Here is a 16125-nt window from a genome sequence, read left to right on the forward strand (position 1 = left end):
TGTGTTAGAGCCTGGCACAATGGCCGCTACCTTCCCAGCTGAGCCAGCAGGTGAGCAGGGCCTCCTAGGACAGCTATGTGATAAGCTGTTACTACCCTTTTGCTCGGGGATAAAGCCCTTTGATCCTTCTATTTACTGGGCTGGACATGTAAGTATTTAGGGAAAATACACCTCCTCATCTTTTGAGCCAGCGTCATTTTCCACATAGCCTATAGTTCTATTCTATTGAGCCAGGAGCTTTTGCAATTGTTCCTGCCCTTGAACTCACTCACAGCCTAAAGAAACTGGGGAGACTGCCAAAGTAGCTCAGAACAAGGAGTCAGAGAGAGTGTGACCCTTAGGAGTGAAAGGCACTACTGCACACCCCATAAGGAACAAAATGCAAGCTGAGGAACAGAACTTGGCCTTTTTGCCACAAGATGACCAAGTTTGTCCTGATGCCTTTGGTAACTAGAATCCACCCAAACTCTCACTGGTCATACTACACACACCTATTCTCAACATTAACATCCAGGGAACTTAGAGATATGGCCAAGACCCAGGGGGCTTTCCTAACACTCTAGCGGATGGTGTTAGAATAATCCTGGCAAACAGAGGCTTATGGAAAAAGGAACGGAGTGAAGATTCCATCTGTCAGTTCTTCCATCTTGGAACACAACACATATTGTTGCTCAACTCAAGGAATACAGGAAGAGTAAGTCCCAGCTTGGACACCCAAGTCTTTATTTTGTGATCAGGCACTTTGACAGATATTTTGTACATCTGAAAAATCTTAATAAGCTACAGTCCATGTGCGGGCCTTGCTGGTAGATTGGGGTTAGAAGGTAAATACATTTCACAACGAAGGCTCCAGAAATCTGTATCCTCATTGTCATGCAGACACCCTTTCTTTCAATGATCAGGATCCATACAGTAAGCAAAGTTTCCAGAAAAGGGTGGCCTGGGCTCAGGAATCATGGGCCATGTAGTTCGAGCTCTTGGCATTACTATTAAAGTTGGGAATCTATGATGTACCTGAAGAAATATGATCTTTGTTTCCCCAACCTCACGAGGAAGATGCAGGTTACATTATACAATTGTGAGCAAGTGTATGAATATGTGTGTGCGTATGTGTGTACAAATGCCCCCAAAGCCCATGCCCGAGAACAAAGGGAAAACAACATCTACAATTTTGGGGTGAGGGGTAGAAGGCCTCACTGACACCTCAGGAGCTTGTGCTACAGCTGTTCTCCTTATCTCTATAAACTAGGGAACATATGTCCATCACTAGTCCAGGGCAGCTAGCTAGTTAGGTCCTAGTGATGAAATTATACCCATATGCGCTCAAGTTCAAAGACTATCTCTTCATTACAGGTAGGAATGGAAAACAAAACTCCAAAGCAGTTGTAGCACAGAAACAAATTCAGGAGTGGTCACTCTCAATGATCTACATTACTTTAGCCAACAGGTTCTCAACCTGTGGCTCACAACCCTTTGGGGAGAGTCAAATAACCCTTTCATGGGATCACATCAGATATCCTGCATATCAGATATTTACATAATAGTAGCAAAGAAATAATTTTATGGTTGGAGTCACCACATGAAGGCCTATATATTTTTTTAAAATATTTATTTATTTATTATGTATACAATAGTCTGTCTACATGTATGCCTGCAGGCCACAAGAGGGCACCAGACCCCACTACAGATGGTTGTGAGTCACCATGTGGTTGCTGGGAATTGAACTCAGGACCTTTGGAAGAGCAGGCGAAGCTCTTAACCTCTGAGCCATCTCTCCAGCCCATGAAGGCCTATATTAAAGGATCATAGCATTAGAAAGGCTAAGAACCACTGCTCTAGAGAAACCACTTGACATCTCTCTATTTCTGTTTGTAGCTACAAAAGAATAGGAACTGCCCTGCTCCCTCGCAGATGGGCCTCTGAGAGGCAGATAGGAATAAGAGCCATGGAAGTACTAGTGTCTGCAATGGGTTTTGCAATGTTGGGGATTCCTGCTACCATTCAGTTTCCCCATGACTCTGGAAGAGCAGGCAAGATCTACACACTTCACCAATAAGACTGTAATCTAAAGAATTATAAAGCAAAGTTTGTCTTTGACCTGCCTTTCCTCCAACTCACAGCAGCGCTGGCTAGCCTCTTCCATGCCTCTCAGGATGGAGTGCTCTGAGCTCACACCAGTAAACTGCCCAGGCTGGTACCTTCCATCTCTTCTCTATTGTTCCATCTGGGGGGTTTGTTTGCCTAGTGGGACTTTTCAATTCAAACAATGTTGCTTTTATGTATGGGTGTTTTGCCTGCACATGTGTCTATGCCTAGTGTCTGTGGAGGCCAGAAGAGGGTATTGGATCTTCTGGAACAGGAGTTACATAGGTTGGTTGTAAGACCATGAAGGTGCCAGGAATCAAACTTGGATCCTCTGGATGAAAATCCAGTGCTCTTAACCACTGAGCCATCTCTCCAGCCCCCCCCCCACCCCCCGCACCCTATTCCTTATCAGGATCCCACAGGTGTGAAGAAGCTATATCTATGGCAATGGGTTATGTTAATTGCTTACCAAGTTAGAATTGAGCTGCTTTTTAAAAAAGGTACAATTTGTTAGTGTTTGGTGATTTTCTTTTCCACATTAAGAGCTCAATTCTTTGGGGTGAAATGATAGACAAGACAGTTTCACAGCTGCAACACCTAACATCTTAGAGAATGCACAATTCCAGTGGGGTGCAGAGACCAAGGAAGCAGGGACACAGACTCCACGCTCAAATGAGGGAGTGGACAGTGCTGAAGAATTAATAAAGACACACGTGAAAGTGCTGTCAGGCACGACGTTTTAGGGGGTGTATCTCTAGACTTCAGCTTCTCCATTTCTGAATCTCTAGTCTGCCACTTCGATGTTGATACTTAAGACACAATCAAGCACATGTGCTCTTAACTACTTCATGTGCTAGGCTAGCTGTGGGTGGATGGGTCTCACAACAAGCCTTACCAAGCTGCCTTGCCTGATGTGGGAAGGGAGCCTTCCCTTTCTCTGAAGGTGGAGCTGGCTGGCACTAAGTGCTGGGTTAGGAAGGGTGAGAGTGGGGTGAAATCTCTTGATCACACTGCCAGTTTGGCCTAGTTACCCCATCTTTCCTACTGGGAGGTGTCTGGCAGGCTTTGGCTGTCAAGGTGTACACAGTAAGTACTTTAGACTAGCTTACAGGCTACGGTCTTTGCTGTGGCTACCTCATTCCATGACTGTGGCCTAGCAGATGTCATGTACCGATAATGCAGGAACTAAAATGTATGGTTTACTTCCAATAAATCTTAATTTCTGGACACTGAAATCTGAATTCCACAGGAATTTTATTTGTCAAATACAATTCTCTTGATTTCTTTTCTTTTCAGGTATTAGCATGGTACATGGGCCGTAGTTTGCTTCCCTCACTACTGCAGGTAATGCACTAGGCAGTGACATTATTTTGGCAGGTAAATGTTTTTTGGAAATCAGTTTTTGTTTTGAGATGGGGTATCTCTTTGTAGCTCTGGCTGTCCTGGAACTCACTATGTAGACTAGGCCTGCCTCAAACTCATAGAGACATACCTGCCTGCCTCCCAATTTCTCAGATTAAAGGCATGTGCCACCTGGCTGAAACTGACCTTTTAAATAGGTCAAAGTACTGAGAAGGTAGAATGCTGTCTGTTACTCTCTGATGCAATGCTGTCCTGCGCTGTAGCTGCCTAACGAATTGTTACGACTGCAAAATATGCAGATGGCTTGTGCCGCAGTAGGGTGAGTGCAGTCTGGAATCCAACACAGTGTCTGCATTTTTGTTCAACCATTTACTTTCCAAGGGACTTTGGGCTTATTTCTGATTCTGTAACCTGCTTTTTAAATATATATACAATGGTGCTGAGGAACCACTGAGAAAAGCATAAAACACTCAGTACAGACTTTAACAAATGCCAGTTGTTAAAGTTATTAATCACTGAAAGGTTGAAATCAAATTTTGCCCCATATCTAACACTGTCTTGCAACAAATTGGGAGATCAAAAATAACTGGGACTTTTGGGGGTCCCTTTTCCCTTAGTCAAAATTTCCTAGAGTGTGTGTGCATGTGTCTGTGTGCATGTGTGCTGGGACTGAACCAAGGGTCCTGACGCGCAGTAAGCACATGCTCCACCGTAGGGCCACATGTGAGCGTCCTTTCAGAACTTTTGAAGCTAACTCTGAAACAGAGTGTGGACTCCCTGCCGGCTGCTCACGGCCTTGCTGTGGCAGCACATCCCTTTCCATTTCTTTCTGCCTGTGACGGCATCTGGAGCAGGACAATAGCTCAGCCCTTACGGTAATCTGGGCGCTTCAATACTAGTGGGTATTCATTGCCAGCTACTGATCCTAAAGGCAAATGCACACAGGCAGAAAAAAGGACAGGCTCCAGTCAAGACTAATTAGATTGTTGCTGAAAATCAAAAACTCATTTCAGAGAAGTGGTGACCCTGTCACACTATCTTGGGATAGGAAACAAACTGTGTCTTTCAGATCCATAGCCAGAGGAAGGTTCTAGTCTGCTACACACATTTTTGAGGGGTGGTTTTCAGTTGGAAATAAACACTGTTCTGCTCCATTGCTTGCCCTCCCCTTGGCAACACTGAACCCATTAGAAAGGCTCATTTATATTGCTCACGGTCTGCCTTGCGGCCCACACACTCAGGGCAGGGAGCGATACATCCCAGGAGCCAGAAGACTTGTGAGGGAATGAGACAAATGTTCCAGAAGAGCTAGATGAAACAACGGCTTCCGGAAAGAGGCAGAGAATGCTTATCTAACTCTGCCCAGTGGTGGGCAGGAGGGTGTTTCTGCTTGGAGCAGAGGTGAGTCAGGGAATCCTGGCCTTCATCCTAGTCTGTTGCTGATGGGGAGTAAGTTCCATCTGGTAGTCAATGGGTTGTGGTTCTCAACCACAGTCACATACACACCAACAGAGGAACTTTAGGAAAATACTGATGCCCTGGTCTCAATCCAAATAACAGAGCATTTGGAACAGGCCCAGACATGGTGTACACTCATGGCTCCCAGTTGGATCTAACACGCAGTCTCCAGGGCCTAACTGGTAGATACATTTGGGTTACTGCTAGCCGAGAAAGCTCTCTCTCTCAGTTTGACAAAAACCCCATCAATGAAATAAAAAAATATGCATGCATGCACACAGGTAAATATACACAGTTGTGTATCTATGTGCAGCTGAGTAAGGAAATCTATGTCCAGTCTCTAAGGGAAGAACAGTGACGTGGTGACTTGAACTTGACACTCTGCTTGCCCCGTCTCCCCACTGCTACCCTTGGATGGGTTTCTTATGTCCCTTATGTGGTCTGAGTCCTGCTCCAGATACCTGGACATGGAGGCTCTGATGGAAGGGATGGGTATTGGGCTTCTGGGACCAACAAGAAGAGTAAACCTGCCTGGAATAGTAGAGGAGGGAAGTGAGGTGGAGAGGAAGGGCAATAGCTAGAGCTCCTGGGTGTCCGAGGACTCGATGGACTTCGAGAGTCTGGCCACCACTCGGGTCAAGGCCCTGTTCTCAGCCTGCAGTTGTTCGTTCATCTGCTTCAAGGTTTGAATCTGTTTTAGCTGGTGAAGGTTCTGCAGAGAGTGAGACATGAAGGAGACAGACAAGACAGACAAGACAGAGCAGAGGAGAAAAAAGTAGGACAAAGAAACTACGTGACTTTTTGTTTTTGTTTTTAGTTTGCATGCAAGAAAGGAGATGGGAAAGGCAGTAGTGATGAGAGCGGGCTATCCAGGGAGGTGGAGGAGCAATGCGGCGGAGGGAGAGCTGTGTCTGTGGTTCCTGGACGAGCCCTTAGCATGCAGCTATTGGCTATACAAGCATAAAAACCACACGGGGACCACTTGAGAATGAGAAGCCAACATATGGCTTGGGGCCTTCTGACAAATTCATATGCAGAGCCTCAGCCTTGGGGACTCTCACTGACACTGGGGCTGGGGCTGAGGATCTGTGTGTGTGTGTTCCTAAATCCAAACATCACCCTTTTCTCTCTCCCTTTATCTTGTCCTCACACTTGCCCCATCCATTTGTTTTCTTCCTGTTCTTCTCTTAATTTATTACTTAATTTAAAAAATACAAGAGGGGCATTTTCTTTATGCACTTTCTGCATATAGCATGTATTATTTAGAAGGCGATGTGACATCTGCCATCTCTCTGGGTGGACCTGTAACATGTTTTACAGGAAGCTTAATTAACCTTCCCAGTTCTCAATAGCACGCAGAGCTTGTCCAGGTCCTGCAACTGCCAATTGGCTTCTACCTGCTATTGATGATTTATGTATCACTGGGTTCACAGCCAACTATGTGCTCTCTGCCCTAGGTCATGTCAAGGGTAGGAGCTGCTTAAATATTTTCAAACAGACATACACTCTGAAAATTATAAATGCACAAAAGCAGAGAAATCATAAATGCCAGCTGATGATGGAACTGGGTGGATCACTGTGGTAGTCTGGTCCTACCTGTGCATCAGTGTTGCAAATGAACAGGATAATGGGCATTGATACTCTTTCCAACACCTGATGTTTCACAAGTGCCTTGAAGATTTCAATACAGTGATTACAGCACTGGAATTGAACACAGGTCTTCTGGAAGAGTAGTCAATGCTCTTAACTGCTGAGCCATCTCTCCAGCCTCTTGAACAATATATCTTTAAATCTGTTGGCAAGTGACCTTCATGTGTTGTTAGCTCTGCCACATGCCCTCTGCATTGACCTTGAAACAGACAATCCGCTCTTTCGGAAAAGGGAAATGATCTTGTTATTCAAATAGGGGTTGGGTTATAGTGATGACAAAAAGAAAGGTTCCGGGTATCAGGGAAGTCTCTCATACTACACAGCGAGAAAGGACAGAAATGGGAGATTAGTGGGACAATGGTTTGGGAGTGAACCAGCAAGAAAATGAGAGTAGCATGAGAGAAACCAGTGAAACTGAGAAACAAGTAGAGACAAACCGCTGAACAGATCTTTGTCAGAAGAGGAAGAATGACTCCCCCAAAGGGTAGGGCTGTCAAGCAGTTTCAAACAGCCACAGGAGAGTAGACTAGGTCATCCTCTACTGACTGTAAGCATCTTGACCATGGAGGGGACAGGTGAGAGAGATCATAACAGCATATGGAGGAGTTGAAGAACCACAGAAACCCCTGGCTTATGTCCTTCATTGGTGTCGACATCTGTTCCAAGCTTTCAATACACTCACTGTCATCACAGGAAGTGGTTTTTGCCTCCCAGGGAGATTACAGCAGTGAACGAGGAAAGGGATTTAGTCTGCCATTTGAACACAGGCAGCTCTACGTGGAAGAGTCTGGAAGCTACCAGTATGATGGAGAAGGGTAGGGAGCAACCTGCTGAGATGCTCTGTAGGAAGCAGTCATGGAAACAAGCATGACAAGGAGATGAAAAGGGGTGGGAGAAGGCAGAGCTCAGGGGAAGTTGGCTACTTCAGAGTAAACAAAGTACAAGCCCAGAAGCCATTTACAGGGGAATGGTCGTTGGGCCCTTCTCATGCAAGGGCCTGGGAAAGGATGGGGTTAGGTCTAGCAAGGAAGCGGAAGCAGGAAGTAGTCAGATTGGGTATGGACATCCCAAGACAAGTGCAGAGCCAGCTCAGTTCACACTGACATGCACCTGCCACATCTGTCATTTAAGTGGAGTGGAGTTTCTCCTTACTCCACTCCATACTTACCTTTCCAGGCAGAGACCACAGCCCATCTCCCAACCACAGAGCACTACACCTGGGAGAGCCCATCTCATGGCTCCCATTTCACTTGACTTTTGTGTTTTGTTGGTGCCAGGAAACCAGGCAGTGATGTCACTTTCTGACTTGAGTAACCTGCCAAGCCTTCAAGCATTAGCGGGAAGTTACCCTACAAACAGCACCCCACTGATGGCTTTAGGAAGGACTGAACAGTCTGCATGTGCACACACAGAGCAGCTGGTCCCAACGCCTAAGGTTTCCCAGACCTGACAAATATACTACTTACTATCTTATATACAAATATTTTAGTCACTGGTTCTTAGAAAAGTTGGTCAGCATAAACGATAGCCTAAATGAAGACCATGAGAGCTAAACAACCATTTTTTCCAACTCTTTTAGAGCAGACACAGCAATTTCCTAATATATTTGTGAGTTTGAAGAAGGTACAGACAAAAACCTAACAATGGTATGACTGGAAGGTTCTGAGGCTCCTCCCCCTTGGTCCTGTAGAGGGAGATAGACAGTTTGCAGTATGGGATATTATGCTAGGACTGAGCAAATGAAGTTTGGGGCAGCACAGTCTGCAGGTGTTTCTTGATTAGGCTTTGTAAGTAGCAGTGGAGAATAATGGGGACCAAGTGATAGGGTGAATTTTTAACAAAGTCTCAAAACAGCTTACTTACTGGTTTGAGGACCAGTTATGATCTGGCTCCACTTGCTAATTAAATGTTTCCCCTTTATGTGTATGGATGATTTTGCCTGCATGTATGTCTTTGCATCACATGTGTGAAGTACCAGAAGTGGCCAGAAGAGGACACTAGAACCTCTGGGATTAGAGTAACAGATGGCTGTGAGCCACCAGGTGGGTGCTGGGAATTGAACACAGGTCTTCTGGAAGAGTAGTCAATGCTCTTAACCTCTGAGCTATCTCTCCAGCCTCTTGAACAATATATCTTTAAATTTGTTGGCAAGTGACCTTCATGTGTTGTTATCTCTGTTGAAATAGTGAAGAAAGGAATTCATAGCCTAGTTTTGAAAACCACAGCTTGGTAGGATAAAAACGTAGAAAGAAAATGCAAACCTGTGTCACTCTAAGGATTCAGAACAACTAAGAACACAGAAGAACTTCTGTACTTGCCAGTGTAGAATGGGAATAGAAAAAAGTGCCCAAAGTTCCCCCTTTGAGTCTTGTCTGGGGCTTATGTGAACAGCACAAGGGGTACACAGTCTGTCTGTGGGCTTCTGGGTGCTCGTGGGAGGTGTGAGCTCTGGCCTGATTTATATGCTCCAGATATGGTCCTTCTTCCCATTCCCGGCATCTCTCTTTCCCCTCCCTGTTTTGAGACAGCATCTCAAGAATCCTATCCTGGCTAGAACTTGCTATGTAGCCAGAGATGACTGTAAACTCCTATCCTCTCGCTTCTATCTCCTGAATCCTGGGGTGACAGGATATACCACCATGCCTGGTTTATGGGGTCTTGAGGATCAAATCCAGGGCTAATTGCATGCTAAGTAAGTACTTTATCTATAAGCTACATTCTTAGTCCCTTTTTTGTCTTATTTTTGTGGTTTTTTTCTTCTTTTCTTCTTTTCTTGAGACAGGGTCTTTATGTAGATCAAGCTGGTCTTGAACTTACAGAGACTTGCCTCTGCTTCCCAGGTGCTGGGATTACAGGTATATGCCACTATACCCAGACAAAGGCTTTACATTTTTTTTTAGTATATATTTTAAAAATATTTGCTTAAGGTTTAATTTATGTGTATGAGTATTCTGCTTGCCTGTATGTATGTATGTATCAGCACAATGTATATGTCCGGTGCCACTGAGGTCAGAAGAGGGCATCAGATCCCCTGAAACTGGAATTGTAGATGATTGTAAAACACCATGTGGGAACCAAACCCAGGTCTTCCACAAGAGCAACAGTGCTCTTATCCACTAAGTTTCTCTCTAGCCACCCTTGCCCAGGCCATTTCTTCCCAAGCATTACCTATAGGTGCCTAACAGCAGAGCGGATGGTACAGCTAAGAGTTTCAGATGGGAAGCCCTCATGAATATAGAGCTGTATGTGTTCATTCATAAAGAACAAACACAATGTTAACATACAATGCTAAGAGGAAGAAAATACTTCTGTGAGTGAGGTGGGTTTGAAAAATCTGGAAGATGGAAACATTTAGTGGTGTCTGTATGGGTAGTGTTCTGTCTCCTCGAGAGAACTGAACACTATTTCTACTTCCTGCTACTTTTGAGTTGACCTGGAAAATGTAAAGTGTTTCAGGGATGAGTGGTTATTGCTTCAAATCCTACATGATTACTACCAGTCACAGCCATGGGTTGGTAACTAGGAAATGAGGGGCAGGGCTTGGCATTTCCCCTCCATTTTTACAACTATAAGGGGTAACAGGATTGTGAATATAGGATCTGGTAAAACCATGACCTTTAACTGATTAGGCACTAACAACTTTTATGAGTGTGGTGGTGGTGTATACATAAATAGCATCTTTTAGGCCATTAAAACAACAATTGTCTCTTAAAGAGTAACCCAATTACATATCAGAGGTGCTTCTCATTTGGGGATTTGTCTGATGCTGTCCAGGTTTCTGCTTCCTAGCTATAGAAATTTACATCTGACTTGGCATTACATATCCACTAAAATAAGATCCTTAATGAAAGGAAAAGAGTTGAGCAAGTACTGAGGGACTATGGCCATGCAGCACAGTGTACTGCACGGATGAGCTGCTCCACCAGCTTAGATAGGGTTATCTTCCAGCTCCCTGTCTTCCCCTCCTATAGCAATGGACCAGTACTTAAAATTGGCAACAGTCCATTCAAGCAGCTAAAAGAGGTTATGGTCACTATTGGTCATCCCTCAAGAAGAGGAAGGCAATGAGTCCTCAAAATAGAGGTCATGTAGAGGCATGAGTTTGCACTAGTGGATGAAGGCCAAGAACTCTGGAATACTGCAGAGGAAATGGCCTACAACAGGAAATCAATATGCAAATAAATTTTCATCTTGCTGTGGAATGACTCAGCTTGTGTTCCTCCTGCAAGAGCTGCACATGGGGAGAAAGGGCTGTGGCCATGCCTAGGCTCCATGGAGCTCGCCTAGTGAGGACTATGTAGAGTGGGGAGAATTTGTCCTAGACCTTTTGCCAAGCCTCCTAAGGGAGAAGCCACTGCATTGAAAATCTTACAATTTGAACATGGTCTCCCCATAAACCAACCCGATGTTCCTAGAAGGCCTCTGAGGTGGCCATAGTGGTTGCAGCATGAGCTGAGAGAACCTAAGAGATGGCTGAGAAGAGGCGCTCATTTCCTCTAACACATCATCTGAGGGGTCTGTGTTGGCACTGACAGTTAGAGCGGGCAAGCCTGCTCAAGCATCTAGCTTAGGCAGACACACAGAGAAAAGACACACATCAAGACAAAGATAATCTCTTCATACCTTCATCTCTTCTTCCATTTCTGACATTTTCCGTTCCAATGCCCGCCTCTCCTGTTTAGAAACAAAGAACTTATTGAAGCGGTAACAGGCCAGGAAGCAAGCATAAAGCTGCCTCCCACATGTTGCACCATCAGCAGCTTCATGGTCTCAGGGTCCATCTAGCCTAGGGCAAACCTTTCTCCATATGTGCACTTTCTGCCCTACTGCCATGGGATGGAGCTACTTCACCGACGAGAGTCTCATCACCTAAGTCTTCTATCAGAAAACTTGAAGATACAGGGGCAGCAGCCTGTTAGCAGACAAGCAGACCAAGATCCATTTTCTTTAGTAATACTACACCCACGTTCCCAGGGAACTGCTTCTTTTATGATGGAGAACACATGGTCAGTGGAAGTAGACATGGGTGTCTGCCAGCTTCTCCCCTCCTCCTCCATTTCTCATCCAGCTAGTAACTCTTAATTTAGCTTGAACTCAATGAGGAGTCTTTAATCATATGAGATACAGGCCAAGGTAATGAAATATAAAACTTAGCTTTTTCCAAACTAAACAGACAAGAAAGATGGTAACATACTATATCCTTATAGTCAAATTGGAATTAGAGTTCATCACTAAATCTAATTGAGTTTTCCCAATCCAAGAACATCAAGTCCCAGATAAGCATCTGAGTACAGCTGGGACCAAGGCAGGGATCTGACCAGAGGACTGATGAGGCTGATTCTCAGGTCTTAAGTCACAACACCTAAATCAACAGCAAGGGGTCTTCATGAAAAACCTCCTTTTAAAATGTGCATGTGTGCATGCACACATGTGTACCACAGTATGTGTATGGAGGTCAGAGATCAACTCATAGAAACCACCGTGTGTTCTGCTGACTGAAGCCAGACTGGCAGGCTTGTATGTATAAGCACTTTCACTGTTGGGCCACCTCACTGGCTATCTTTTTCTTTTGAGATTAGGTTCTGTTATGTAGCTGTGGATGGTCAGGAACTCACTATGTAGTGCAGACTGGCCTTGAATCTGACCATCCTGCTTCTGTCTCTCCAATGTGGAGATCACAGGTTCATGTCACCACCCCCTAGCTCAAAGTGTTCTTTCTGTCTAAGGTCTCAGAAGGGGCAGATATCTTCAGACCTGTGTATATGTGTAAATAACCAAATATCTTACAGCTTGTGTCTGTGTGCAATTCTGAAGAACGCATGAGATGATGTCCCAAGACTCCTTCCCACCCTAAAACTGGCATGTTCAAAGTAACTAACTACATGAGAAGGCCAAAAGAACTGGCCATCAAATTACTGTCTAGAGTCAGACCAAAAAAAAAAAAAAATATTAAGCTGGAATGGAATGTGGCAGAGCTCCCGCCTTCTTAAGATGAACTTTTTCCATTGGCACCAACAACAAAGTTAGAGAAGGTCAAGAGAAGACGTTGTAGCAGGCAGCCAAGGAGGCGTGCATACCCGTTTCTCCATCTCCAGCACCGATGACCGGTCAGAGGACTTCTCTTGCTTCTGCTGTGTGAACAGAAGGGAAACACTTGTTATTTAGGTTCTTTTACATGTCACCCCCAGACATCCAGAAAGACAGCAGGTTTCTGGGCTTTTCCTTTAGCAAGGACCTTAGCAAAGAGACTGTGAAAGATTGCTAAGTCCAGCACTTTACTTGAACAAGAATGTAGGGTGGCCACTGGGCAGCGGAAGGAATAGTCCCTGAAGCCCAACACGTGAGTACAGACGTTACTCATTACACACATACCCGACCTTGCCTTCCCTTTCCCTTTAGACTACGCACTCCAACACTAACTACCTTCTTCCCGAATCCCCCCACCCTGCCTCTTTTAAAGGCTGGGATCCCCTGTACTTCAGTGCCTGCACCCCGTGGCGCTCTTGTCCACAAGCTCTTTCCCTGTCGCTTCTGTTCTGAGCACCGAGGCCATTTTCTTTCTAGTGTGGTGGTCTTCAGACAAGGCAGTCTTCTCAGCCAGTTTCTTGTGTCTGAACAGAGTGGTTCCCCTTTTATCTGTTTGGTTTCCTTCTTACTCTGTTAACAAGATTTTATCTGAATAAAGGCTTTACCATATATATTTAGATTATCATTGATATTTTCAATTTCAGTTTCAGAGGAGCGAAAAGATTTGGTCCCGAAACCTAAGAAGAGTAATTTCAGGTATAGTCCCACCTTAGAAGGAAGAATGGAGGAACCTGTAAGTCTTCTCTGGCCTCAGCATTATAGGACTGGGTGAAATTTTGTAGATTCAATGGACATTTAATGAATAAAGAATGATGATTTTATCTTGTCTAGTACAATGCCCAGACATTTGCAATAAATGGGGACATTAGGCTGGTTCTGCAGAAGGTTCCCTCCCCTTCCCTCCTTTTTTTTTTCTTTCTCAATTACTGAATAGCTAAAACTGACAATAAAACTTGGAATTCTGGCTCTCATCCTAGATTTTTCTCTTCTGCTCTGAAGATCATGGCTGTCTGCCTCTCTACTGCATCTGCTAGGGCAGAAAGGACGGGGAAAATGCATTAGTAGAACTTGGAGTTTCTATCTTCCTTCATCTTTTCCCTAAGCTTGACAAGGAGATTTGCAAAGTTCAGAATACAAAGAACTAGCTTTTTGTTTGCTTATTTAGTTTTAAATTATAACTTCCTTGATTGTGAGTCGATCTTTTATGTAAAATGCTGCAAGTGTCCTTGTGGGAACTGTCTCCAAACAAACGCATGAGGCCGACAGTCCCCTTGCCCCAAACCTACCAAACATCTCCATTTTTGGTAAATAGAGACTTGGTTGTAGCACCATCATTGCTATCTGAGCTTCAAATAGCTTGCGTTTGGTAAAATTAAGTATATCCTGGCATACGTAGCAACGCAGCTGGTGGCAGAAAATGCTGCCCAGTGGCCGGGAAAGGCTGATTCTATTCTGATGCTCTGTGTGGGTCACTTTGCGCAGCTTGTTGTGCTGCTATGGACACCTCACAGGCTCTGGCTGAGGAGTGGCCACATTGCTTTCCCTGTATGTTCTGCGATGGGTGCAGCTTCAAGGCTGCACTTAGTTCTACCTGCTGCCCATCTGGAAGCGCTTTAAAACCAAGACATTTTGCCCAATTTAGTAATGCAGAGGGGCAAGTGACCAAGTTTACTTATGTGGTGATATTTTGTTTGTGATCTAACAAATAAAGCTTGCCTGAAGACCAGAGTGCAGAGCTAAGCCACTAGTTAGCCACAGAGACCAGGTGGTGGAGGCACACATCTTTAATCCCAACACTCGGGAGGCAGAGGCAGACAGATCTCTGTGAGTTTTAGGCCACCCAGGGCTACACAAAATTGATCCAGTTTGAAAGAGAAACAGAGCCAGGAGGTGATGGCTCACACCTTTAATCCCAGGATTTGGGAGTCACATGCCTTTAATCCCAGTATTAGGAAGGTGGAGACAGGAAGGGATATGGCTTGGGCAGAGAGAGGAATACAACACAGGACAAGACGGGAGCTCACAGCATTCAGTCTGAGGATTCCAAGAGACAGGATCATCCATTTGGTCTGAGAATCCGGAAGAGGTAAGAACTAGTGGTTGGCTGCTTTGCTTCTCTGATCTTTCAGCATTAACCCCGATATCTGACTCAGGATTTTTTTTATTGTTAAAACCAATTAGAATTCATGCTACATCACCCCCCCCACCTATGATAGGGTTCTAATTGTGTTGTCAATTTTAATTTTTGTTTTATAAAATGGCTTAACACCTAGTATGTGTTAGCTGTAGGTCTCAGAAAGTCTGGTAAGGGCCATATTTAGTTCCTGTCACCCTCTTTGCTCCCTGTATATCCCATGTCAGAGAGGCTACAATAAGATGCTAAGATGATACTCAACCCCTCCCCACTGCATACCACATGCTTGCAACACCATGAACCTGTAATTTCATTTTTGCTTTTAGATTATATCATATTCCCAGATTAAATAGCCACCTCTGGTTTCATATCCTTATAAAGAGCCGCTTTTACCTCAGTTCTGCTTTTGAAATTCTTAGTTCCCAGGCATACTGTGATAGGCTTCCTTTTAACTCTGCAATAATCCAAACTAGGCTGCTGTAGCTTTCAGCTGCAGGGCAATGAGATCACTACCCCAGCAGCCTCCCAAGCTTTGTGTAATTAAATCAGGCCTAGCAGTAAGAGGGAGTGGCTAATGGCAGATGCAAGGGGGACGCTTTTGGTCCAGGGCGGAGTCCTCCTGGGACCTAATCTGGAACTACTTCACCCCCTTATGTAACACAGCACTCAGTGATGTGGGGTTGTTTGGGGCTCTCTGTACTTGGGTATAGTGTTCTGCTTATTTCTCTGCATGAGGCGAGGGGCAGAGGCACTGAACTGAAGCATGAGCAGGACAGGATGCCCTATCTAGCACTGACCCAGCACTGGCCTGACTTACTATGTAGTGAGAAGTTATGTTAATATTAATTACTAGCATTCATAACATTAGGAAGTTGTTCAGGTAACTTAACTGTCAGTTTTCAGTTAAGTTAAACAATCACTGACCCCTAAAACCTCAAAATTAGACTCTACAAAACTTTCATCTGATCAGCTCTGAGGAAGTGCTACTTTGAGTCTACCCCCCAACCCGCCCCCAGGATATCTAGTGTCTCCTTACGAATGTCCCTGCTGCCCCTGCTCTGCCCTCCCTCCCCTTACCTGGGCCATCTTCTCAAGCTTGGATTTTATATCGGCTAGCTCTAGCTGGGCCTCCTGAAGTTTTGTTTTCAGTTTTTGGTTTTCGGTCAGGGCACTCTCGTAGAGCTGTGAAGGGAACAGAACCAAGTCACTGAGTGGGCTCCCAGCAGGAGAACTCCACTTTCTGCTCCAAGCCACACAGTGAACTGAGTGGAGAAGGGGGAGGGGCTTATGGAGAGTCGCTGTTCTCTGGCTTCCAGAGAGCACGATCTGCACGGGCAAGGAGAGAGCCA

General features: G+C 44.9%; 1 protein-coding gene across 4 annotated transcripts in view; it reads right to left on the reverse strand.

Moving 5' to 3' along the window:
* The window catches only part of Ppp1r12b (protein phosphatase 1 regulatory subunit 12B), a 215841-nt gene that overhangs the window by 6315 nt on the left and 193401 nt on the right, over positions 1 to 16125 (reverse strand). For 3 of the 4 annotated variants that reach the window (XR_012912055.1, XM_075988055.1, XM_075988056.1), the window contains 3 exons: positions 15854 to 15958; positions 12633 to 12686; positions 11179 to 11229 (listed from right to left, as the gene is read on the reverse strand). Coding sequence is in view for 3 of the 4 variants with exons in the window: in XM_075988055.1 (XP_075844170.1) it covers positions 11179 to 11229; positions 12633 to 12686; positions 15854 to 15958 (210 nt within the window). In the remaining variant the exon portion in view is untranslated. Of the gene's footprint in view, positions 1 to 5436; positions 5618 to 11178; positions 11230 to 12632; positions 12687 to 15853; positions 15959 to 16125 lie in introns of all 4 variants that reach the window. The other variant, XM_075988054.1, reaches the window with a different exon arrangement.

This window comes from Microtus pennsylvanicus, chromosome 10 (assembly GCF_037038515.1).
Source record: "Microtus pennsylvanicus isolate mMicPen1 chromosome 10, mMicPen1.hap1, whole genome shotgun sequence".
NCBI lineage: Eukaryota > Metazoa > Chordata > Mammalia > Rodentia > Cricetidae > Microtus > Microtus pennsylvanicus.